At 42.7% G+C, this 26434-nt stretch overlaps 1 protein-coding gene across 2 annotated transcripts in view; it reads right to left on the reverse strand.

Annotated features, from left to right (window-relative positions):
* The window catches only part of LOC119657797 (cAMP-specific 3',5'-cyclic phosphodiesterase), a 636985-nt gene that overhangs the window by 401590 nt on the left and 208961 nt on the right, over nt 1-26434 (reverse strand). For both annotated transcript variants that reach the window (XM_038064893.1, XM_038064894.1), the window contains exon 3: nt 23521-24803. In XM_038064893.1, the coding sequence (XP_037920821.1) occupies nt 23521-23609 (89 nt within the window). In that variant the 5' untranslated portion in view covers nt 23610-24803. The remainder of the gene's footprint in view (nt 1-23520; nt 24804-26434) is intronic.

Genomic DNA, 26434 nt, shown 5'->3' on the forward strand with positions numbered 1-26434 from the left:
CACCGACACATTCCAACTACCTCTGAATATGACGGCAATTCCGTCAGTCACCAGAGACGAGCTGCTGGATATCTGCGCAAGAATAGGAGACAATAAAGCGCCGGGACTGGACGGAGTACCGAATAAGGCCCTTAAGCTTGCCGTGAAATCCAGGCCGGACATGTTCGCTGAGTTGTTCGAAGCGTGCATGTCTGAGGAGATATTTCCAGCGGCATGGAAGCGGCAGAAGTTGGTACTTCTGCCTAAGCTGCCTAAGGTCCTCATACCCTCCTCCCCCCCATCCTTATACCGACCCATATGCCTTTGGGACACTGTGGGGAAAATGTTAGAGCGGGTAATCTATAATAGATTACTCTATAATAGATTACTCCCGGTTGTTGAGAACCAAAGCCACCTTTCAGATCGGCAGCATGGGTTCCTTAAAGCCAGATCAACCATTGATGCCATCAAATTGGTTACTGGCTTGGCCGAAGATGCAATTCACGGAAAGGGTAGTACCAGCAAATATTGCGTGGTAGTAACCCTGGATGTGAGAAATGCATTCAATTCGGCCAATTGGAATCTAATACGGAAATCTCTAGCGAAGGTTGATATTCCCGCTTATCTCGTTGCTATCGTCGACAGTTATTTAACTGAAAGGAGGCTCTGGTATGACACTGACCCCAGGGGTACGTTGTTTCCGCGGGTGTCCCGCGCCCACTACTATCGAACATCATGTACCACGATGTACTTAATTTTCCCTTTCCGGAGGAAGCCACAGTGGTGGGTTACGCTGACGACATAGCGCTGGCTGTTGTCGCAAAGCATCTCGAAGATGCTGAGTTCTACTCAAGCGAGGCAATCGGTGCTGTTAAAAGTTGGCTAAAGAGCTCTGGTTTGAAAATTGCGGAGGAAAAAATGGAAGCGGTCTTCACCACTAAGCGTCGGCGGAAATTACGCCTGTATTAGAATCGGGAATCATATCATCACTTCCAAGCCGACCATAAAATATTTGGGGGTGGTGATAGATAGGAAGCTCAGCTATAAGCACCACGTGCAGTATATTTGCGATAAATCATCCACTGCTAGTATGGCCCTGGCGAGTATGATGCCGAACGTGGGAGGGCCACGGCATACCTCTAGGTTGCTTATAGCCAGGGTGGTGACGTCGATTATGCTCTATGCAACCCCAGTTTGGAGGGAGGCGTTGCGGATATCAGTTAACACTAGCAAACTGAATGCAGTCTACAGGAGGACAGTCCTGAGGGTATGCTCTGCCTTCAGGACTGTCGCAGATGATGCAGCATTCGTCATCTCTGGGACTGAGAGGGAGAGATCCATAAATAGATGGCAAGAGCGGTGAGAACGCTCGGAAAAGGGTCGGTGGACTCACAGGCTCATTCCTGTCATCAAGGAGTGGTTGGAGAAAAAATGATCTCGAGCAACTTGTTCAAAAATGGAATGATCGCCTCATGCAACACGGTCTCAGATTGAATTTAAACAAAACTGAATTTTTGACGACCGATCCCCATGAAACAGGCACAATCACTGTCAGCGGCAGTGATCTGCCCAGAACTGAGCGATTTAAATACCTCGGGTCAACGCTATCAGCCACCAACTGGTGTCCTTTGTGATCGACGTATCAACGAACGTCTCAAATCTAAAATTTACCGCAATGTCGTCCGTCCAGTCGCTCTCTATGGTTCTGAGTGTTGGCCGACCATAAAAGACAATGAACGGCGTCTCGCGGTAATGGAGACGAAGATGCTACGTTGGATTAGTGGCGTCACACGTTTAGATCACATCCGAAATGAGGATATCCGCGATCGTTATGGGGTTGCACCGATCGTGGAAAAGTTGCGAGAGAGGCGTCTTCGATGGTATGGTCACGCAATTCGTGCAAACGAGAATTCACTTGCAAAGATTGGTCTGAACATCGAAGTCGATGGTAAACGACCAAAAGGCAGACCTAAGCAACGGTGGCTTGATACGCTGGATGGGGATTTGAAAGCCTCGAGATTGCACCCAGATCAGGCATTCGATAGAGCCAAATGGCGAAGCCGATCACGACGAGCCGACCCCGCTTGTGAACGGGACAAAGGCTGAAGAAAAAGAAGAAGGAGTGGTTGGAGAGACGACACGGTGAGATTAATTATAATCTCACCTAGTTTCTCACGGTGCAAGGAGGATATCTCCAATAGCTTTACAGGTTTAAATTTAAGACCTCAACCGATTGTCCAAATTGCGATGGAGTCCCAGAGGGCAAAGAGCATGTATTCTTCCACTGTCCGAGATTTGTGGAAGAAAGGAGGAATCTAGAGGAGACTCTAGGAGAGGTGCTGGTACCAGAAAATCTGGTGCCGAAAATGCTAGCACATCAACAGAATTGGGATGCGGTCAACTCCATGATCGCATCTATCCAAAATAAACTGCGAAAAGCAGAGGAGAGAAAGGTGACTAAGCTAGAGTAAGCTGGCTCCGCCCCCTGATGTAATACCGTATGTTGGTTCCGCGGGGCAGGGAGGGAGTCGGAGTAGTTTTATTGGGTAAAAATTCCACACGCCGATGTGTCTAGACCAGAATTTTTAACGCTTCCATGGGATACAAATAAAGAAATTAGAAAAGAATGAACCTCACCACTTCCAACCAAGGAAACGCCTTCCAGTGCAACACCATCTCTCCCTTGGCAGTATTTGTCTATGAAAATATAACGATTTTTCAGAGTGGGGCATGTAACACTTATTCTGCATTAACGTGCACTCTTCAAGACGGTCAGGGAGCTCAGATTCGCTTCTACAAGACGTCCATTCGTTAGTCAAACTAAACTAGAACGAGTGACGAAACGTCACATAGACTTAAGTTAGCTCTCAACAAAACCCTGAGCACAAAACCGAAGGCAGTCAATTTTGAATCAAACCAACAATTTGCAATTTCCAGGATCGAAAAATCGGCTGATGTGGATTCATCGGTTGATTCTGACAAATCCGGACTTAGTGGATAAATAACTCACCTCTTTTACAACGAAATCAGATAGAGTGGCGAGGTTACCAAAAAGATCTACGGGGTGACTGTGTTGTGAATGATTTCAACCAGAGTATGAAGGAAAGCAGTACCTTATCCATCACGGAAATGAAAAATCTATCCGTTTACACCTCAAATCATGTCAGAAAGGTGTCCTTTTCCCTTGATGTAATAGCAAGCTGATTGGTGGAACGTTACGGAAGAATACATATATTTTGAGCCGGGATTTGCATCTTGAAACAAAATAGAAGTGCCCTATATACGACCAAGAAAGTTCCTCATAACGACCACGAGAATAAAGTACTCATCAGCCAAGTGCAGCATCTGCCCTAATATTGGGTTGGGGAAAAAGTAATGTCGTATTTGTGATCGAATTTTAACACTTTATTTAACATACTTAGAATTATCCGATTTATGTCAAATCTGTGCCGTTTTGTTCGCAAACTTGTTGCCATTTAAAAGACAACTCCATTATCCCCCTCTTATAAAACCCCCCTCCCCCTCCTTATTTGCAAAAAACTCAGACAGTCAGTTTTCGCAAACCTCTTTTGAGGCGAAGTTAATAACACCAAGAGCGTTTTGCATGGACCGGAAGAGATGGTAAATACTTGGTGCCAGGTCCGGACTATACGGTGGGTGCGATAGGATATCCCATCCGAGCTCCCGTAGCTTCTGGCGGGTCATCAAAGATGTGTGAGACCGAGCGTTGTCCTGATGAAACAGGACACCATTCCTATCGACCAATCCTGGCCGCTTCTGGTCAATCACCTGCTTCAAACGGTCGAGTTGCTCACAGTAGAGAACCGGATTGAGGGTCTGGCCATAGTTGAACAGCTCATAGTGGATGACTCCCTTCCAATTCCACCAAACACACAGTAAAACCTTCCTGGCCGTTAATCCGGGCTTGGCGATGGTTTGGGCCGGCTCGCCGCGCTTCGACCACGATCTTTTTCGCTTGAGATTTTCGTACCTGATCCACTTTTCATCACCAGTCACTATCCGCTTCAAAAATGGGTCGAATTCGTTCCATTTCAGCAGTGCATCCCAGGCGTTCATTCGGTTCAAGAGATTTTTTTCCGTCAAATCGCGTGGCACCGAAACATCCAGCTTTTTTTGGAATCCAATCTTCTGCAAATTGTTCCAAACGGTTTTATGATCCTTACCCAGTTCCTGGCCAATCGAGCGAATGCTCACTTGCCGGTCTACTTGGATGATTTCGACAATTTTATCGGTTTCTACGACGATTGACCTACCAGTACGGAGTGTACCTTCGACATCCACTACACCAGAACGAAATCGATCGAACCAACGCTGTGCTGTGCGAATCGTTACAGTATCGGACCCATAAAATTCACAAATTTTTTTGGCCGCCTTCGTTGCATTTTTACTTCTCAGGTAGTAAAAATGTAAAATATGACGAATTTCTTCCTTGGTGGACTCCATCTTTGACGCGCTATAACTTGAGACTGAAACGTACGATCATAAAACTGTCAAAAAACGCCTGTAACCTAGATTGTCGTGTTCACGTCGCCGTATAGTATGACCCGATGCGATAAGTACAACACAAGATATGTTTAAGTGTCGCCATCTATTGACAAAATACGACATTGCTTTTTCCCCAATCTAATATATATCGCACATATTAGTAGCGAAATATTAGTAGTGATTACGATTGTAAAAACGTGAATAAGCATTATAGCTTTCAAAACTTTAACTTTGCTTTTCCTGAAAAATTACATTTTTCAAGTTGTCTCACTTTTCTCGTGCACATGCAATATCACTCTATATTATGTATCAAAGAAGAACTGGTGGTTTCCCGTTATCGGCAGTCGATAAACCAGATAAATTGAATCGGAGCAGATTTCCAGAGAATCTGTATGCTCGCCCGAGTCATGTACCAGCAAATTACAATTTTCATGACAAATTAACAGGTTGTGATGTGTGTACATACACGGGAGGCGCTATATTTATCCTTTGACTCTTCAAAGCCAACTCCTTTCCTCTTGAACTTATTTTTGTACTTAAAAAGCAAGCGAAATTTACAACGGTTCACGACACGCTGTTGAGGATTTAAATAGATTCTCCAACTTGACGTTAATCAGAAATACGTACATATGTATCTGTGGTGCGATGTTTTTTCATGGCTTGGAGAAGATGATTTTTGTGCCAGCTTGGGAGATATAAATAAGTATAATAAATTCAAGATTATTCCGTGATTTGATAGTCAAAGCGGAATTTCATATTAGAACGTAGAGCTGTGTGAATTTCAGTGTTTTATTTTTAGTGGGCATATAGACGCTGAGTTTACCACTCACAGTATCTCTCCATGTTTCACATTTTGTACGGAGCGCTAAGCGCTAAGAGACTCAATATTGCTTGCATTTGCTTCCCTCCACCAGTGGCGATTGATTCATGTCCAGAGGAAAACACGAGACGTATATATGTATGTATATATTCATATAAATTTGCTCAAAACGCAATTGTATCTCTGCCAAATAGGAATTGATGTATATACGTACAATATGTACATTTAACCATGGCAGCTGACTTTATTCTTGAACTCTAAAGTATAATTCTCACTTAACCAGATGCATAAAATGGTGATTCCATATGACTGAGTAAACGGTATTGAATCACGGTGATGATAGAAAGTTTCGGGGCATATCAACATATTAATTTATACAATACTTTGAAGCATTAGCAATTCTAGAATCTTCATTTGATTCCGTTACAAATGTGTGGTTACCTTAAACCTCGTGTAGAGCATAAATCGCCAACAATCCCCAACCGCCATTGCTATCGGTTCCTACCAAAAACTACTCTTCCTCCACTGCTCTGGGTCACAAAACTCTAAGCCCAGCCACTCATCGGCCATTCTGGTATATAATGGGTTCAACTGCATTGCAATACTCACCTTTCATAATGTGTGACCTATTCACTGCCACCGCCGCCTTCCAATCTTCATTTCGACGGACATCTGCCCCCGTACGCAGTTGAAGTTCACCCCAATGACACGACGGAGACACGAGTTAATAGAAGCTTCAAGGTTTCGAGTCACATCATTTTCCATGTGCTATTTCTGTATAGTAGCACGCAAGAACCCCTACTTAATATTGGCATTGAAATAACATTTCAATCATCAAGTTCGATGTCGTCTTTTATTGGTCGTCTAAGATGGGGCGATGGTGTAGGCCAGGACGCCAGACAGCTTTTAGGGATATCGAATTGGTGGACCTCGGCGCAAAACCGGGATGACTGGAGTTTCTTATTAAGGCAGGCCTAGACCGGATACCGCTTGTTGCGTCGTTGATGATTATGAAGCTTCTCAGAAACGATTAAATTAAAATTCAGCACCATTTATACTTTATGAAAGAAACATCACCCCACTTTGTCCTTCAAACTCACCCTCCTGATTTTATTGTCTTGGTTTCGAGTCATAATTAATATTCGTTGGTGCGACAATCCAATTGGGTAAGGACCTTGAAACGTGTTGGAGCACTTTATCCAAGTCCAGGACACTACGGTACACTACAGTATGATCACTGATAAAAAACCTTGAAAATTGATTAGGAGTTCTTTGGAATTACTACTAAGAAGCTCGTTTCGCTCCTAAGAGTTTCGTAACTTTTAGGAAGCAGTTCCTCGCGAACCTGTGGCGAAATTCGAAATAATTAGGTGCATACGCTGACCCATGGGACGACCGAAGCTAGGTGTTATTTTGATTTGTAACAACATCCCTTTTTAAGGTTCTGTGTAAAACAAAACCTTATTAAAATCGGTATACTATCTGTCTGCCTGTCACACGCATTTTTCTCGGAAACGACTATAGCGATTGACATCAAATTGGGTACAAAGGTGGGAACTGGGAACACTCATGAATGCCATCAGTTACATCATTCTGCATCGAATTTAAGGGGGTCCCAATACATAAAAAACAAAGGAGTATTTTTTTTTTTAACAAATAAAGTCATGCGTGGTATCAAACAAAAGTCTTGATTAGTATTATACTTCCCGGAGCCGGTTTTGGTTTTGACGTTTGTTGGAAAAGTGGGAACCCATTCACAGAAACTACTCAACCGAAAAATCTGACAAAAAATCAAGAAGCTGCCCTTTCATGGTGCCTAGACTCCGAAATACCTTCCAAATCGATATCTGTTCAAATAAAGTTACTAATACTATGCTACTATAATTTTCAGATATTGACTACAAATCCCCTTTTAAGTTGCAGCAATGTTGGCTATAACATAGAACATGATCCTATCAAGTTTGATGGAAATTGCACTATTATTTTATTTTTTTTTTTTTGGGATAGGGTAGGTGAATGCATTTACGCACACAGTGTTGGACTCCCGATTCGGTACGTCGTCGGACTACCAACTAAACATCTCCCCATCGTCAGAGAGCTAGCCTGCAACCGTTTGTCACATTACTTCGGGCCAGCCCCCGAACTCTCCCGCCTTGCGGGGCCTTCAAATCAGGGAATTCCTTTCACCGACGGGAGGGGAGAGGAGGAAGGGAACTGTCAGTTCAAGGAACCCCCTGCCATCCGGCTCCTCCACCGGTCGAGTTCTATCTTCTTAGCAACAAGAAGGGCCCGAACGTAATGGGCAACACGGTTCCAGCTGTCAGCACAATGTCCACAATGTTGTCTGGAGAGAGATCCCCTGTGTTTAAATAGAGCTGCTAACGAACCCCATCCCACCTTCCACAAGAAAAAAAAGTGTGGTGGGCATCGTCCACAACTCCATTGCAAAACACACAATCCGGAGAACGCGCCTTTCCAATCTTGTGCAGGTAAGACTGAAAATTTCCATGCCCACTTAAAAATTGGGTAAGGAAATAGTCAGTCTCACCATGCTTCCGGTTCAGCCACGTACCTAAGTTGCCGATGAGCCGCGCAGTCCATCTGCCTCTAGTTTCATTTCGCCAAGAGAGCTGCCACTCGTCTAGAGTGTGTTGCCGTTCTTCGCGAGCAACCACCTCCCTCGGCTCATCTCCCTTGCGCTTGTATATGGCCTGACGCTCCCTAGCAAGAAGGGCAACGAGGACAACTCCCGCGATCACCACCACGGCCGGTTCAGAGTCTGTGCGGTGCGCAGACGCCACCCGTAAAGCTCCCCGTCTCTGTACTTGCGCGAGGCGTCTACGATATACCTCCTTGTTAAGAGCGCCAGTTCATACCTTTGCGCCGTAAAGCAGGGCAGATTGCGTTGAGCTCATCAGGACACATCACCTACTAGACGTAGGACCCCCAATGTTTGCCATTAGCCTACTTAATGCCGAAACTCCAGCCGCAGCCTTGTTCGCTGCTGCTTGGATTTTCTCAAAAAAGCTCATCTTTGAGTCAAGAGTCAACCCAAGGTACTTTACCGCTGATTTTGACTCGATTATCGACTCGCTGAACGATATGGGACGCAGGGTCGGAATTCTCTTCTTAGTCAGGATGACTACTTCGGTTTTTTCCAATGCAAGGTTGAAACCATGAGTAACGCTTACCCATCGCATTAATATGCCGAGTCTGCTTTGCGTCTGTTCGACAGTGCGTCCAGCAACAAGCGCTGCGACATCATCTGCGTAGCCGACCAGGCGCGACTCCTCAGGCATGTCGAGTTTAAGCAAACTGTCATAGGTAGCGTTCCAGAGGTCCGGCCCTAGGATGGATCCCTGTGTTACCCCCGACGTGACCTCCATCCACCTTTGATCCTCTAGTGTTTCATAGAGCAGGGAGCGGTTCCTCAGATAGTCCCTCAAAATATGTAAGAGATAGTTCGGCACGTTGAAGGTATTGTCTAGTGTGCCTAGAATGTCTTTCCATCTGACGGAATTGAAGGCGTTTCTGACGTCAAGCGTTACGAAGAGCACCACCCGTCGAGTTCGGCGGCTATGTGCCTCTGCTCGTCGAACGGCGTCCACGACCTGCATGACAGCATCAATTGTCGATCTCCCTGCCCTAAAACCAAACTGCCGGGGAGATAAATCTCCGGCAGCGCGTATCGCTTTTCGAGCACTTTCCCAGCAGTATCAAGCATACATAGTGGGCGGTATGAAGACGGCAGTTCGGGATCGCCTTTCCCTTTAGGGATCAGCGCAAGCCTCGCAACTTTCCAACGAGCAGGGGAAATGCCCTCTTTCAGGCAAGCGTTGAATGCGCCGAGCAGTAGGTCTGGCCGGTGTTGGAATACCGGTTTGTATACCTCTGCTGGAATATCGGGTCCTGGCGCCTTCTTGTTTTTCATAGAGAGGACTGCCTGTTCCAACTCTTTTACAGAGAAAAGTGGACAGTCCTCTGCACTCTCCGCACCGACGTCACCATCCCATACGGGATGTGCAGGGAAGATTGCCCTCACAATGCGGTCCATCTGCTCGGCCTTAAGTGAACAGGGTTTCCGCAGAGCCCCGATTTTTCGGGTTACAAGTTTGTAATCGAGTCCTCACGGATCCCCATTCACCTAGTCGATCAGATCTTGCCAGCAGCGAGCTTTGCTCTTGTTTATTGCGCTACGGAGTCTCCTTTTGGCTGATTTGTACTCCATCATTATGATACATGCCTCCTCCCGGTCGCCTAGACGTTGTGTTAAGCGGCGGAGCCTGTGAGACTCCTTCCGGAGCTCTGCGATTTCCACTGTCCACCAATACATGGAAGGTTTGCCACGCCTCGATGTCTTCCTGGGCATGGAGGCTCCGCAGACCGTCGTTATCAGGTTCATAACTGAATTTACGACAGTGTCAGCCGCGGCGCCACCACCCCCAGGAGTACCCCTCAGCGTGGCCCCACCTGTTCCCAGACTTTCGACAAACTTCCCGGTGTTCACTTTCGCGACGTTCCATACACAGAAAGATCGCTGGGGTGGCGCACACTGAGAGTTTGTGTCCACCACTTCGAAAGCAATGTATTGGTGGTCACTTGCCGAAAAGTCTTCCAGAACTCGCCACCCGTCCACCAGCGACACCAGTGATTCCGATGCGAAGGTTACGTCTGGAATGCTTCCTTCGCAGCCCGGGCGCCGGAACGTTGGGATGGATCCGGTGTTTAGAACTACCAGTCCTGTTCTCGCCGCCATTTCCAGAATTCGTTTCCCTCTGGAATCTGTGTGAGGCATTCCCCATTCAAGTGCCCTAGCATTGAAGTCACCCCCGACCAGGATCCGCCCATTCGTGCTTAAGATAGCGTCCTCCAAAGCCTCAAGCCTCCAACGAAAGTCCGGCATCGTGTCATTCGGCGTAAGATAGACACTAAAAAACGTTATCCCTGAACGCCGAATCCAGACAAAGCCATCCCCTCGGTCTTGGGCAAGAACCCCAGGAGGGTGCCGTCCCGAACCCAGATGGCAGCGGTACCTGATATGTCTGGGTGCCATGAAACTGGGCCCTTGTTTCGGTGCTGCTCACTGATGAGTACTAAATCAACTAAAATGGCCTCGGGAGTTTGAGGAGGTGATACCAATCCGGACATTGGTTACCTCCGGGCATTCGCGTTTGATGGCCTCTTCTACCTCGTTCTTTTCCGTGAGGCAGTCAAGGTCGGATTTCTAAAGTACACGTGGATTCCAGGCTAGAAACCAAAGCTTTTTCTCCTAGAAGCCCCTTGACTGCTTCACAGAACGTGACTTTATTTATAGTCTTCAGGCCTAGTTCGATTAAGACTCCACCACCCTTCGTTTTACGTATGGAAGACACCTCCGCTCCATTGTCTTGGGGTTTGATTTTGTAACGGATTTCGCTGAGGACTTCCGCAAAAGTCTTGCCTTCCGTCGGCTTAATAAGCAAAGCTGGCGGTCTAGTCCTCCTTCGTCTCCCCACCTTTTCTTTTGACACTCCGTCCTTCGTGTCCGCCTTAGTTTTAGGTTTTTCTGATGACGCGACGTGTTGTTGTCTTTTGATCCTCTTCGCCTTCTTCTTTTCAGCCCTGGAGAGTACCTGAGGGAAGTCCCCTTCAGATGTCCCTTCCTCCTTTCGTTTTTTACCAAGTTCGCTCTGCAATGGGCTGTCAGCGATCCGTTTGGTACTCGTGGTGTCCTCCTCGGGAAGCGCGGTTGTTTTTGCTTCCTGCGGATTTTGTCTTACTTTCCATGTTCGCCTATAGTATGAAATCCTGTCCAGGAGCTCTTCCAGTTCCATTAGTCCGTTTTTCACCCCCTTACCGACGTTTTTCTGAAGGAACGTCGAAGATCGCATGTGCTTCACAACTGCCGTGCATTTTTTAATAAGTCTTTCCTCTTCCGCTTGCGCCAGAGTAATCGACAGTCCTCCCACTCGGCTTGTATTTGAAACCATTTTATTAGTTTCGGCAGTTTCCACTGTGCCTCTTTCCCCAATTACAGCACTGTGCGGTATGGTCTGGGTTCCTATCTGTGTTGCAGGTGCCGCATCACTTTCCGAGTGTTTCTCTCCGTCTGCGCATCCCGATGTCTCGTCGGGTATTTCAGCCCTTGTTGCGTCCTTCGCTGGGCGCTGGGGTGAACGGCGCATTTTCGTGCTGCGAATAAACGCAGCCAGCTCACTCTCCATTGCCACTATCTCCTCGTTTCGTTATTATTAACAAAGTAATAATAGGTTAAAATTGTCGCTTCTGTGCAAATTCAAGACTTTGAATGTCAGTATCACGTGAAAATTTATATTCTCACATAACATATTCCGTATTAGGTACTAATGGGACAAATGTCCATTCAAATGTTTTAATAAAAGCAATACGTAAAACCCTTCATACCTTAAGCGTTCAGTTTCCGACTTGTTTATATATGAATTGTGTTTTTCTAGCTAACGAGTGATTCGTTAGCATGCATGGCATAGTAGAAGAGTTAACTATGCCATTCCAGAAGACGATCAACGGCGGATAAACAAATAGCTTAATGCAGAGTCTGAATATCAACGGGAACAAATTATGATGTTGACGAAAATCGTCAAAACACTGGAATTCAAGTTGAGAGCAGCGCTCCCATTTTTAAATGTCCAAGTGCCTGCAAAGCAATTAACGACAGCGCAATCATCGGTGTTAACAGCATCTAGTAGTAACATTCCAGTAGTGATCGATTTAGTCGTCGAATATCATATGGACGTGTATATGGTTGAAGAAGAAGATGATGACCCATTTTATTTCGTTCGACGTCGGAAGCCTAGGAAGAATTAGTTCAATGCAACGTAGCCCAACTAAGCCTAAAAAGGCGAAAGTTCCTGGATTCACAGGGTATAATATCAACGTATCCAAATTTTGAAAACCCTTTAGGAAAAGGTCTTAAAGCCTTATTAAAAAACAAAAGGGCTGATAAGCCTCTTAATCTTTGTGGAGCCAGTTGATGATCACGTCAAAATATTCACGCTCATTAGAGAGCAAGGACTCAACGCCACTACTCGAACCCCTTCAACTCTGAAAACATTGCCAAGTATTATCAGAGGTTTTCACACGGAAACAGGCCCTGAAGATGTTATGTCTGAATTAACCCTGAAGCGTCCACCATTAAAACTACGTTCGGTTGCTTTCAATTATATTTCGATCCGAACTTTTCGTTGTTAGTTTCGAGTCCTCTCAAAAAATTTGTGAAGTTGTGAAAATGAAATACATTCTTCGCCAAAAAGTAACCTTCGATAAGTCATGAAGAACTGCACACAATTGCCAAAATTTCGGGCACATTTCCCGAAAGCCCGGGTGCTCAGCCTACGAAGAAATGGTAGCTAGAAAACCAGGAAAACCAAAGAACTTTCTCGAGTCATGCAACCTGTGAAACAGCTATCACAAAACTTAACAAGCCCCAGCGTCTCATACGCTCAAGCCGCTAAGAAAGCAGTTTCTACCACCACAATCCAACCTATCCCTATTCCAACTTCTAAAGCTTTCAAACAGGCATTTGAAGCGCTTGCTGCAGCCCCAAAAAATGAACAGCGGCAATTCGCTGCCATTAAACTCATCTTGAATTTATGTAATTAAATGTCGTAACATTTAACTCTTCATTGCTGATCGCGCATGCCCAACGTGCCACAGCTTAAGTTTTGGCCAATTCCCTGAAAGCAAACTTTTATTGCGCTTCGGGGACACATTTTAAGAGTAAGCATAATGTGAAATTCATGGATATGACATTACCGGAATGACACCACCGGCACTGTCCTATTAGTCAGTGAATACTATGAATTTGAGGAAGTCGTCCCTGCAGCAGACCTAGTTGGAACTACTACGATTTCCAGTTAAAATCCAAGTACCTTTTTTCGGTGGCGACTTCAATTCAAGGTACTTCTCCTGGGGCGATACGGCAGGCAATTGAAATGGGGTAACCCTATTCCACAATCAGCATCACTTAAACCAACTTAAGATGGTCCTACCTCCTACCCTCCACAGGACTGACCAGTCAGTCCATCCTTGACTATTTCTTATTGTCTGAGGAAACCAGGCACTCTTTTCAGGTGCAGTGATGTAAAACAATGCCAGGCATATCTGGCCACTTTGCAGTTCAACTTAACCTGTCTTTCACCTCACAACTACAAACACGAGTACTCAAAACAATTAGATCCTTCGCCCATACCTACTGGGACAAATTCAAGTCAGACTTAAACCAATGCTAAACTTGAAAAAATTAACCTTGCCCACAACCTCACGGACAAAGAAATTGACGAGGCTATCATTTTGGCTACTGATGCTATCAACACACTGCTAGACGAAAAAATAATAAACTGACACAAGTTGATAGACCAGTAGCTTCCGCCTAACTACAATTTTACTTTATAGTACAAAGTAACTTTGTACTGATGAAGGGGGTATCGCTACCGAAATATATATATACACTATAAAATAAAATTGTAATTTGGAGTAAGCTACTGGTCTATCAATTTTAGACTTAACTACAAATAGAAGACAATATCTAACCTCTGACACAAGTTGATGAAGTGTAGCTTAACAAACTGCCGCTTGAAATCATGATACACCTTAAAGTGACGCAAAATTCTTAAGCGAAACTTACATAAATATGGAAATAAAATCAATGCTGAATAGAAAGCATTCATCTCCCGGAATCGCTTGAATACTCTAATCCCAGAAATCACAGCAAAATTCCGTAATAAAGAACTTACACGCAAGTTAGCAGATGTTAAGCCCGGGCCAAATATGCTCCAGCACATAAATAGGTTGACGGGTCCAAAACCAATCCCGCAACATGGTTCTTACCAAAAACAGGGAACCTATCTGCGATGACCTAAGAAAGGCGCAAGTACTAGCGAAATTTTTCGAACCACACGCTTATGTCAACCCATAGAACTCACTAAAAGTCTCAACGGTAAAAAATCAATTAGTCCAGATGAAATCCCTAATCTCGTCATGAAAAATTTACCCAAGTTCTCAATGAAATTTATTCTCGCAGCCTTTAACAACTGCATCAATAATGGCTACTTTCCCAGCACCTGGAAGTCGCAAGGATAACTCCCAGAAGAAAAAAGGCAATTACCATGAGCCACGAAACTTCAAGCCTTTCTCTCTGTTATCTACCTTAGGAAAGCTTTTTGAGAAAGCGTGGACTGTAGAGTTGGTCCGACGCTGCAAACTGAAAAGTATTATATTATACCTCATCATCAATTTAGGTTCCGGGTTAAACACTGAATACAACACGCATTGAGCTATATTCACGATACCGTGACTAGCAGACTTAACGTCAACAACGAACCCACGTTGACGTTGACTCCGTATGGGTAAAGGTGCTCATATATGACTATGAATTCGCTATCCCGATTATTAAACTTGCTGTAAATTTCTTCGAAGATAGACATTTTTATGTCAGCGCGGGAAATGAAAACTCTGCCTTTTGCCGCTAACTTCGGGAGTACCGCAGGGGTCTATTTTAGGGCCAATGCTTTACAATATTTTTACGACCGGCGTTTCCCTGAAAGTGGCAGAAGTTGCTGACGACACACTTATTTTATTTTGGAACCTTTGCCCCGACAAAGCAGCCAATGTGACTGAAAACTACTTTTCTCTTCACAAACGAGCTAAACACCTCATCATAGGGAGCACAAGAGTGAGCAGTTAACGAGCAATGAAGTACTTAGGAATAAAATTTCATGAATACTTGACATTTCGAGCTCGTGGTTAGCAAAGCATGTGGTGCACTTAGCATATACTCTATTCTTCGCAAAAGAGTAGGTTTATGCACCAGAATGAAGCCCACTCTTTACAAAGTCCTCATAAGGCCTATTATTTGTTACGGAGCCCCTACGTGGGTCACTTGCTCAACGAAAGCGATGGAAAAATGTGAAGCATTTGAACGACGAATCTTACGTCACTGTGCTGGTTTGTCCTATAATTGGAGGACAAAAAGTCCGGCGCAACACGAAAATATACCGGTGAGCAAAGATAAAACTTTTTCGAGAGGTCGCTCTGAATCTAGTAGAGAGATTCTTCGAAAGAACGGAGAATCATCCATCCTCCCCTTGTAAGGCATCTATACCAAGAGGGTAGGACAACTCCATCGACCACATTCTTAAGGCCTCCCTTTTTAAGGTTTTGTGTGAAACAAAACCTTATTAGAATGGTGACGGTGTCTGTCTGTCCGTCTGTCCGTCTGTCTGTCTGTCTGTCTGTCTGTCTGTCTGTCTGTCTGTCTGTCTGTCACACCCGATTTATTCGGAAACGGCTAGACCGATTGTCACGAAAATTGGTGAGAGTATGTAATCTGGTGATCCCTTTACATGCAGTAAGTGGCGCCATCTTGCGTTAAGTTTAAGGGGGGGCTCTCCGTACATGTGAATGGAGGGTGCAAATTTTTTTTTCACAGAATGTAGCCAAGTAGGGTATCAAATGAAAGGCCTTAATTAGTACTTTTCGAATCTGGTTCAATATTTGATATTAGATGAAACATAGGGGAGTCAGGGTTGAAAATATGACCCACAAAAAGTGTAACAGGTCTCGTTCTCAGAACCTATCCAACCGAAAAATTTGGAAAAAATCACAGTGGTGCATCTCTACGAAATCTAGGCCTCAAAATATATCCGGTTCCGATATCTGCACAAATAAAGTTAATAATAGTATATTTCCATATTTTAGAAATTTACCCGGCACCCCCCCTTATGTTCATCCCAGAAATACAAAATTTGGCATGAGTGTAACGAAGAATATAATGCACAGTTTGGTCAAGTTTGAAGAAAATCCAACTATTATTAACAAAGTTATTGGGGGTGAAACTTTACAATTTTTTGTGAATTTCGTGCACTCTACAACCCGCATGACGTCATCATCACATATCAATTCGTCAATACCACAACGAAATGAATTTTTATGAATTGGGTCGCAGACAATTATTTTGTTTTAGTTTTTTAGTTATTTGTCAACCAGACATGTGTATATGTAGGTATATAATATATGCGTGCTAATGAACTTTGCGGCTAGTGCCTAATTCAGATCGATATAAGACGTAAATCGGAAATATGGGTACGATAAATTTAGATATGTGCATATATGTGTACAGCAGGTAATAGGCAGTTTGTTTGTTTAGGGTGAGCATGATATCTATGGCTCTAATATGTACGTATGTCTCGTAGTTTGGAAAAACATGAAGGATTATGTTTGATTTGAAGCTATATACGGACAGAGAAATGTGCGTCTCTTACATAAGATGAACACAAAACCTTTATACCCGAAGCGCGAGCTTCCGGTATTCCGACTTGTTAATACTCCTTGCTTGGTAGGGGTACATAGAGGCTAAGCACAGTAAATTTCAACGTGCTGTTGTAAATAGTATTATTGTAGCTTAGTTCTAGGTAGTTTTAAGTAAATAATATAAAACCTTCTAGTGCTTATGGTGCGAGCACAATTTTCGAAAATACTATTTGCCTAAAAGGGGTCATCCTGTGTGTCGGATCCGCCGAATGGAATTTTTTTTTGGCATCAATTCTATCTAGATATAGTGAAGAATATATGGGCGAAATGATATTCCGAGTCGTTCGGAATTTATAGTGTTAAACACGTAATAAGTCACATCCCAGATTTATGTCGATCGCCGTAATAAAACGCGTATTTATCGGTCCGAATGATGTTCGAATGACTTCGCTAAAAGGACAAAAATTGAAGCCGAGGCTGTACATGTGTTTCTTGAAGAAACCTAAGGTTTATGGACTAGGTATAGCAGATTAAGGTTTTATTGCTAAAGATCGCATTCTACTTTTTAAATGCGTTTTTCTCGAACTGCATATTGAAAATCTGCTGCCACCATAGCTCAAAATCTATCCAACGAAATTCTTTGAAATTTTCCCGACTTATTCAGAACATATTTCTACGGTCCGAAAACTAGGATAATTGCGATTCATTCAGTAGTTTTTTTTTCTATTCATTAAAAAAGCCTTTAAAAAACACCAAAATTCGCAAAAAGAAGTTTAACAAGGCACCAAGAATTTAGCTTTTAATCTGAGTGAAATTATGCGGTGTTCTCACCGATTAATTATTGAAACTTGTTAGCTCTGATGAAGGGAACAAGTGGTTCCCGAAATATCGGTTTTTGCAAGAATGAATATTCATACCAACGAAAACGAAACAACAGGTTTTTATTATTTCAAATAGCTTTTAATATTTTTTTAAAAAAATCATAGTTTGCGGACTGTAGTTAAGTCTGTACGTTAAAATCCCGTTTACTTTTTTCTTTAGGATGGTCGCAGCGCCCTGTAGCATGGCAACAGAGCCACGGGGGACCCCCCTTAAAATTAAAATTGTTATAATCGATGTACCATATAACGTAAAATATATCCATGTAAAGTAAATTACGGAGAAGGTCGGGTAGGCTAAACAGTTGTAAGAGCCACCCGTTGCAATAAAGTTAAGCTACATTTACCTAAATATAGGTACAAATCAAATCTGCTACCAGTGAGATTTCAATCGCGACCTTCCGCTAAGGCAGTCAAGAGTACCACTGAGCCAACCGGACGTAAATGCGTAATTTGTGGTCTTTGGGTCTGTTCTGCCGCATATTTGTACAGCATTAAGGGCGGTGGAAATGAATTTAGAGCAGTTTTACTAAAGCGGCGGTGAGAAAACATATCAATAGGAAAGAGCGACCTGTGCAAATATTTATGTATGGTGGAACTCATGTTGACTCCTGCGACAAAACTTCTTCTTTTTCTTCAGCCTTTGTCCCGTTCACAAGCGGGGTCGGCTCGTCGTGATCGGTTCCGCCATTTGCCTCTATCGAATGTCTGATCTGGGTGCAATCTCGAGGCTTTCAAATCCCCATCCAGCGTATCAAGCCACCGTTGCTTAGGTCTGCCTTTTGGTCGTTTACCATCGACTTCGATGTTCAGACCAATCTTGGCAAGTGAATTCTCGTTTGCACGAATTGCGTGACCATACCATCGAAGACGCCTCTCTCGCAACTTTTCCACGATCGGTGCAACCCCATAAAGGGGGCTTTACACGCAACGATACATTGTAGCAATTTATCGTAACGATCAGATTGTTACAATTTATCGTTGTGTGTAAACGGGAGATTGTAGCGATTTATTGGGATTGGAGTTGGAGTGGATGGTTGATGCCGGCCGGCATCAATTTCTGGGAATCGTAACGATTCTTCACCTTTCTCACCAAACAACCGATGTACAGCGACAGCAACACTACTTCCTCCATGGTTAAAGCTTTTATAAAGACTGGGGGGTCGATGTAGGGTGACATTTGACAAGAAATCGTTACAATTTAGCGTAGCGTGTAAACAGTGCTCTACTCTTTCGATTTGTTGGAGCGATAAATCGTCCAATGAATTGTTACGAGTTATCGTTGCGTGTAAAGCCCCCTTTAACGATCGCGCATATCCTCATTTCGGATGTGATCTAAAGCGTAGCATCTTCGTCTCCATTTGGAATGATCGCCTATATGTCAGAAGATCGGTCCCAGTGACATCGACTAACAGAAATATGTATTTTAAATGCTATTCGCCAATGTTCAGTAGTGAACTGCATAATTCATGTTCTGGCGTAAGGGGAGTATGCAACCTCTTCCGAAGATATCCGCGTGGCATACTAAATGGAAGTGCTTGATTATACCAATCAAGCAAGAAGAAACATATGCGAATTTTAATATAGGAACTATGCTAGTAGGGGTGAAAAGCAGAAATTTTCCATAGACAAGACTCAATCTTCCAAAAAATCTAGAAACAATGGTAATGATGCTTTTAAGTCACAAAATGGATTCCTTGTTGATAAATGGTGTATCTCCTGCTCATTTCTTCAGGACTATACTCCAACACAGTTTGGTTTTTCAATGTTATTTTTCCCCAATTTCATTTGCAATAAAACTATGTTTTATTCCATTATCAGCATACTTAATGACTTAATGACACCTTAGTGCCCCAACTACTAAGCCATGCGGGAACAATTACTAAAGTGAAGCTTATTTGCTGACAGCATCTTCTTCTTCAGTAGTCTTTTGTGTCGTTTTTCAACTCCTTTGAGCCATGTTGGCTAGTGAGTCATCCCATGTGTCGGTTCCGCGGAATCGAATTTTTTTTTTGGCATCAATTCTGTCTAGATATTGTGTAGAATATATAGGCAAAGCGATTTTTTGGTATTCGGAGTCGTTCGGAAATTATAGTGTTACACACGTAATAAATCACATGCCAGATTTATGTCGATCGCCATAATAAAGCGCGTATTTATCGAATGAAGTCCGAATGAAGTTCAAACGACGCTAAAAGGACAAGAATTGAAGCCAAGGATGCACTTATGTTTCTTGAAAAAACCTAAGGTTTATGGACTAGGTATAGCAGATTAATGGCCAGTTAAGATTTTATGGCTAAAAATCACATTCTGCTTTTTAAATGCGTTTTTCTCGAAAAGGCAAATTGAAAATCTGCTGCCACCATAGCTCAAAATCTATCCAAAGAAATTCTTTGAAATTTAACGACGACTTATTCAGAACATATTTCTACGGTCTGAAAACTAGGATAATTGCAATTCATTCAGTAGTTTTTTTTCTATTCATTAAAGAAGCCTTAAAAATACACCAAAATTCACAAAAAGAAGTTTAACACAGCACCAAAAATTTAGTTTCTAATATTTTTTAATAATCCTAGTTTGCGAACTTTAGTTAAGTCTGCACGTTAAAATCCCGTTTACCTTTTTCTTTAAGATGATCGCAGCGCTCTCTAACTTGGCAGCAGAAAAAAAAAATTTTTTTGAAGATGGCTGTACAAATTGCCCTGTATTTCAATAATGAATTATGATTTCGGGCTGAAATTACTACGGATGCTGCAATTATTAATAAACATCTCGTGAAAAATTTCATCCAGTTCTTCACAAACAATTTCTAAACAAGTCGGGAAACCGGAAGCTTGACGCTTCAGGTATAAAAGGTTTTGTGTTTCCCTATGTGAGGAGCATAACGTAGTTCTCCATTGGCTTATAGCATTGACCCGAGATATTGAAATCGCTCAGTTCTGGGCAGGTTACTGCCATTGCCAGAACTGAGCGATTTAAATATCTCGAAGGGCAGGTTACTGCCATTGCCAGTACTCAGCGATTTAAATATCTCGAGTCAATGGTATCAGCCAATGGAGAACGGCGTAATGAAATTGTTTCACGCATTAATGCAACCTAGATGAAGTGGCATCCAACTGGTGTTCTTTGTGATCGAAGTATCAGCGAACGTCCCAAATCTAAAATTTACTGCAATGTCGTCCGTCTGCCGCTCTCTATAGTTCTGAGTATTGGCCGACTATAAAGGACAATGATCGGCATCTTGCGGTAATGGGGACGAAGATGTAGCATTGCACTGGTGGCGTGACACGTTTTGATTACGTCTGAAGTGAGAATATCCGCGATCGATATGGGTTTGCATCGATCGTGGAAAAACTGCAAGAGAGGCGTTTACCGATGGAGTGGTCACGTAATTCACGCTAACGAGAATTCAACAACCAGTATTGGTCAGAACATCGAAAGCAATGGTGAGCAACCAAAAAGCCGGCCAAAACAATGGTGGCTTGATAGGCTCGACGGGGATGTAAAGGTCTCGCCATTACATGCTGATCAGGCATTTGATAAAATAAAATGACGAAACCGATCACCACGAGCCGACCCTGCTTGTGAACTGAAGGGCGAAGAAAAAGAAAAGGATGTGAGGAGCGACGATTGCACGACAGCTCCCTGTAATATAGCGAAGAATTCCATTGCCCTCAATTCTCTAGAAAGCGATTTAAATAAATCATTTGATGGTCAACATCATACGCTTCACGCTCTGAGTTTAATATTGTTAGCAAATGCCATCAATTTAACCAATATCAAATATGAAAAAGGGCTAGGGAGAATTAGATTTTTCTTGAATGGAATTTTAATATTTCACTTGAATTTCAATTATTCTCGTTAATTATGACGCCAGCATCTTATTTGTATGGCTTAGGATGCTGTTAATTAGCACGAAATTGATAAGTTTGAAATTCTAAAACTTCGACACTAATAGGGGGATTTTCATGGAACTTGGCATGGAACTTAAGGGGAGTTTTCTGGTCAATTTCTAAAAGTTGATAATGGACTATTAGTAAATTTATTTGAGTAGATGCCGGCATGGGACATCTCTCGAAGATTAGATTTCGCATAAGTGTTTTACACAAAACCTCAAAAAGGGCTGCAGATAAATAGATTCTTCATAAATGCGACTTTAATATTTCACGCGAATGTCAATTATTCCGAGTAATTATGACGTCAGCATCTGATTTGCATGGCTTTGGAAGCAGTAAATTCGCGTGAAATTGCTAAGTTTGAACTGCTATAACTTTGGCGTTAATTGCCAGGTTTCCACGAAATTTAGCACGTATATACAAAATATTGTCCTCTATGCTGGCAAGTCCTAGAATGAATTTAAGGAAGGTTTTCAGTAAATTTCTAAAAAGCAGTAATATACTATTAGTAAGTTTATTTGAGCAGATATCGGAATGGGACATATTTTGAGGACTAGATTTCATCTAGGCGCACCACTCTGATTTTTTTCGGATTTTTAGGTTGGGTAGTTTCCGAAAATGAGTCCTGTCTCACTTCAAGTGCGTACATTTTGACTCCTCACTCACGCACTTTGTAATTTATAAAATAACGTCAGTTTCGGAAAGTACAAATCGAGACCTTTGATTTGATACCCTACACAACCATATCCAGTGAAAAAAATTTTTGAATCCCCCCTTTGCATGTATGGGGAGCCCCCTCTAAACTCCACCTTAATTTATGCCACCCGCTGTATGCGTGGGATTTCATAGCTCCCATCTGTCCACCAAATTTTGTTCGGATCCGTTTAGCCGTTTTGGAGAAAAATGCGTGTGACAGACAGACAGACTGACATTGAATCGATTTTAATAAGGTTTTGTTCTACACAAAAGCTTAAAAAGCGAAAAAAAACGGCCTTCACACGCGATGACCCCCTTAAGAGAACAAACTAATTAGAGCCGAGGCTACTACTGCCAATCAACCGCGAAACAACACTGCCAGAAGGTTTGTAGTAGATCACGCCAGATTTGCAGCAAAAAACCTATTCGCAAACGGAGAAAGGAAACGAACTAACATGAATTTTGTAAAGGAGTACGCGGCTACCTGGGTGTACTACTACTATTTTTCTCAACTTGAAAATTGTGTTAGCTAAAAACAGAAAAAAAAATTGTTGTGCATAATATTATAGAAAATTGGTCCAATAGTGTAAAGAGTGGCTTTTTTCTCAAAAGCGAAAGTAATTTAACAAACCCGGATACCCGGGTGATAACACAAAAGTTAACCCAGCAACCCAGCAACAGTTCCTCCAGTACATTGCGAACCAGAGGTTTTTTTCTTGTGACAGATGATTAAACGCGTTCCCTAGAGCCAGAAATACAGTGTCGGGAGGGTAATGCTTCCCAGGACACTTCTTCCATGAGTAGCTGTCTAGTATGTTTTTATCAGCAGTTCCGCAATTCTTGACAAACCCAATTTGTTTCACGGTTATGTTTTTTCGACAATCAGACGGTACCATTTTACCTTATTAAATAACGTGATCAAAGAACACACCGAGCAAGAGCCTTGAGTTTCAGCTCCTCGCTTTTTAGGGTACAATTGCGATATTGTCTTTTCTTGTTGGTTTCATCCGTTCGATTCCTTTCACTGCCTCTTCCATTTCTATGGTGCTAATAGGTAGAATTGCTCGAAATGCGGGCAATGCTTGTGAAGGTGGTCGATGAGCTTAATTTACAAGCACCAATCAGCGGCTGTTATCGAGATGCGACGAACAAATGCAAGATAGTATAGTTTTCGTAATATTCGAATGTAGACCTTTTTTGAATTTTCAGAACATTTGACTTTGTGAACACAATATAATTTCATGATAATTTGCACAAATTTTTGCTAAAATTAAAAACCTTAACAAAAATTAAGAACCCAATGAAACTCATACTTGTAAGCACCGTTTAGTTTAAACTTCAGGTAGAATCTCTTCACCTTGCTAACAACTTTTTTGCTTCGTTCTGATGAAAGATACGAATATTAGTTGGGTCAAAGGAAAGTCACTTATAACGAATTTTAAATTGTACCATCAAATACTTGAAACTCTTAGAAACTTACCGAACGTTCGCCAAGGTGTGGCGCCTATTCTTTAAGTACCGGCTATGGTACTTCTGCAAATCGCCAATAGATCCTTGTTCCGCCTGCATCTTCGGTAAAAGGAGTCCACTGTGAAGACCTGATGAACTGATTGCTCCAGCTGAGCTACTCGCACTTGGGTTTGCTAGATTTCCACTACCACCACCACTACTGCCACCAGCACAAGCACTCACCACACTACCCCCACTAGAGGATGCAGTTTCGCTGGACACAGCTGGTACGGTACCAGTTAATCCTACGGGCTGAGCTGCCCCTGTCGAATTAGAAGATCTGCTCCAAATTTTAATTTTACGGTTCTTAGGTTTGTGTCGCGGTGAAGGTGAATTTGAATACTCGTCACCAAATTTCGATGGCACTATTTTTGACGATGATTCTACTGGCAGCTGATTGGGATGATAAGAGTCGAGTTCTTCCTCCTCTTCAATATGTGGGAGGGGCGATGTTTGAGTTGGACATAAACGATTTGTAGGTGGAGTTGATGTTGCAGGGGTCGATGAAATGGTTGCTGCAGCCGACTGGGCTGCGATCGTAGCGGGGAAATCTTCGTGGCTAGGGTCTGATTGTGTTGACGTTGGCGAGGACGCATCGAGGCCCGTTGTTGTTCCGATTGTCGTACTTGTCTGCACCACGTTTGCGGTTAGGGTCTCGTTGACAATATTATTTAGTTCATCGGATGGAACCGGTGAGTTAGGGGGGCTTGTTGCGGGGGCCGCGGAGCCCCCGCGACAAGGTAGACAACACCGAAACACTGTGCCTCCCAGATTCTGTTTGTGTTTTTTCCGTTTGATGAATTTCTGCAAGAAATGCGATCGCGAAGATGTGGAAGATGATGATGATGCGGAGGAGGGAAATGAAGAGATGGTATGATGAAAGGCAATGGTGAAGTTCTATCGACGATGAAGCGACTAAGCGAAGCCAATTTTGAAGATTTTCGACTTCGGAACAGACGTAATTATCTCGGCTGTATGAGCACGATTGCTGTGGTTGTGAACCAAACTATTGTGATTTTTACAATGCAGGAATTGAGTGGCGAAAATATGGTGGTTGCTGTCGGTGGGCTGCATTTTTTTTGTTCAATTTGCAAATATCTCCAAAAATTTGTATTTAAACATGCTGCCTATCATCATGAAATGTCGGTTATAAGCCTTCGATATAGTTGAACGGTGTGCGCATTTATTTCATGCCAGAGGAGCAATCATCGTTGGGACCAGCTTCCGATTAGCGCAAAAGTAGCATTAGTGTGTCTGTGGAAGAAAAATAAAAACAGTGAAAAGTCAACAGTGAACACTGATTTTAGAGAACAGCATTATATATGATAATAGATGAATGGAGAGTTAACAATAAATAAGATACTATTCGATAGAAGTAGTCAGTTCTCAAATTTGAAATAGGGTCAATAATTTGTAGCTTTGGGAACGAAAGGAGAAATATGAACTTTAATTATTATTTTTTAAACACAATCGCACATAATTACAGGTTTTCCGTATCTACACTTACTTAATTGCTATAGCGAGTCTAGCGATTTCGTAACCACACCATTACCTGTTGCAAATGTGTACACTTGAAATTAGTTACAGAATACTGTTAAGCCTCAATTTAAAGTAAAATGTCAAAAGATTCACTTTACAACTTTATAAAAAAATTGAAAACACCATTTTATGTAATCTATAATTTTAATCACGAGTTCGAAAACTCTTTCAGTCCTTCCCATCAAAGTTTATTGTGCATGGTCGCCACTGCTTCTCCACATCTTTTCTCTACATCTTCATACAACCATATGTATGTGCTCGTGTGTATGATTTTGCTATGGACGATTTCTATTTTCAGGATAACGCTATGTTGCTACAGTGATTCCCATTTTCGTCCTTTCCAAAAAGGACACCACAAGCGATTTCTTATATTTCTTCATGACGAAATGAAGGCAAAATCTAATTTCTTTTCAATGAAATCATTTCCTCCTTCTTCGTTTGTCAACCTACTGCATAGCTTTTTTGTTCTGACAATGCCTATACTGAGTCTTGTATAAAGTTTGAAAGCAGATTTTGTATACTTGCGCCAACATGACAAGATTCATGAAGGACGACAAGCACAAATTCAGAAGCCCGGTATTGAAATGAAGTGAATGATTTGAAAAAAGAGAATGTTTCTAAGAATAACCCTACAGACGAACATATGTATGTATGCGATGACAACAAAGTATTTAGGTCCCTCTCAGTGAAAAGCTATAAATGCATTTAATCCAGGAATTGAACAACCAACTTTTCGTCATTTTTGCTTTCTCGCATTATAGGGACAGTGGAGAATGCTCCCTCTCTCCAATCTAAATGAAGGGAAACTGCCTGTGGGCAACTAAATGAAGTCGAAATTAAACAGCAAAGCCCTATGGTCATAGTAACTTCCAGAAGTACCTCGGGAACTCTGAGTATTCTCAACAAACAATCCTAGCATCAAGAGAAATTTTGCTGTGGGCTTTCCAAACAAGGGAAAGCAGAAGATCCGCGACGTGTTGCAAGATTATGATACAGTCTTCTTCACCGGCTGATTAAAGATTGTCAGTGAATTACGTGTGAATAAGCACAGTAGAGCGGTCTTCAGGGATTTACCAGGATATTCCAAGGGGAGGTACTGGTGATGCTTGAAGACTGCCGATTACTGGGAACACAATCCGAGCCCGAAACGTAATATACTCTGATCAACAACCAAATGCCTATTAAAGCGGCACGTTTATAGTCACCCTTCTCTTGGTTCTCGGTTATAGAAACATAGAGGGGAATGAGCCGGCCTCGGTGTGCGCAACCCTCATATCACAAGACTCGATCGTGAGGACTTTTGAATCAGACACCCGCAAATCTGGGAAGATGGGTCGCAAAGAGAG

The sequence above is a fragment of the Hermetia illucens genome, chromosome 5 (genome assembly GCF_905115235.1).
Source record: "Hermetia illucens chromosome 5, iHerIll2.2.curated.20191125, whole genome shotgun sequence".
In the NCBI taxonomy this organism is placed as follows: Eukaryota; Metazoa; Arthropoda; class Insecta; order Diptera; family Stratiomyidae; genus Hermetia; species Hermetia illucens.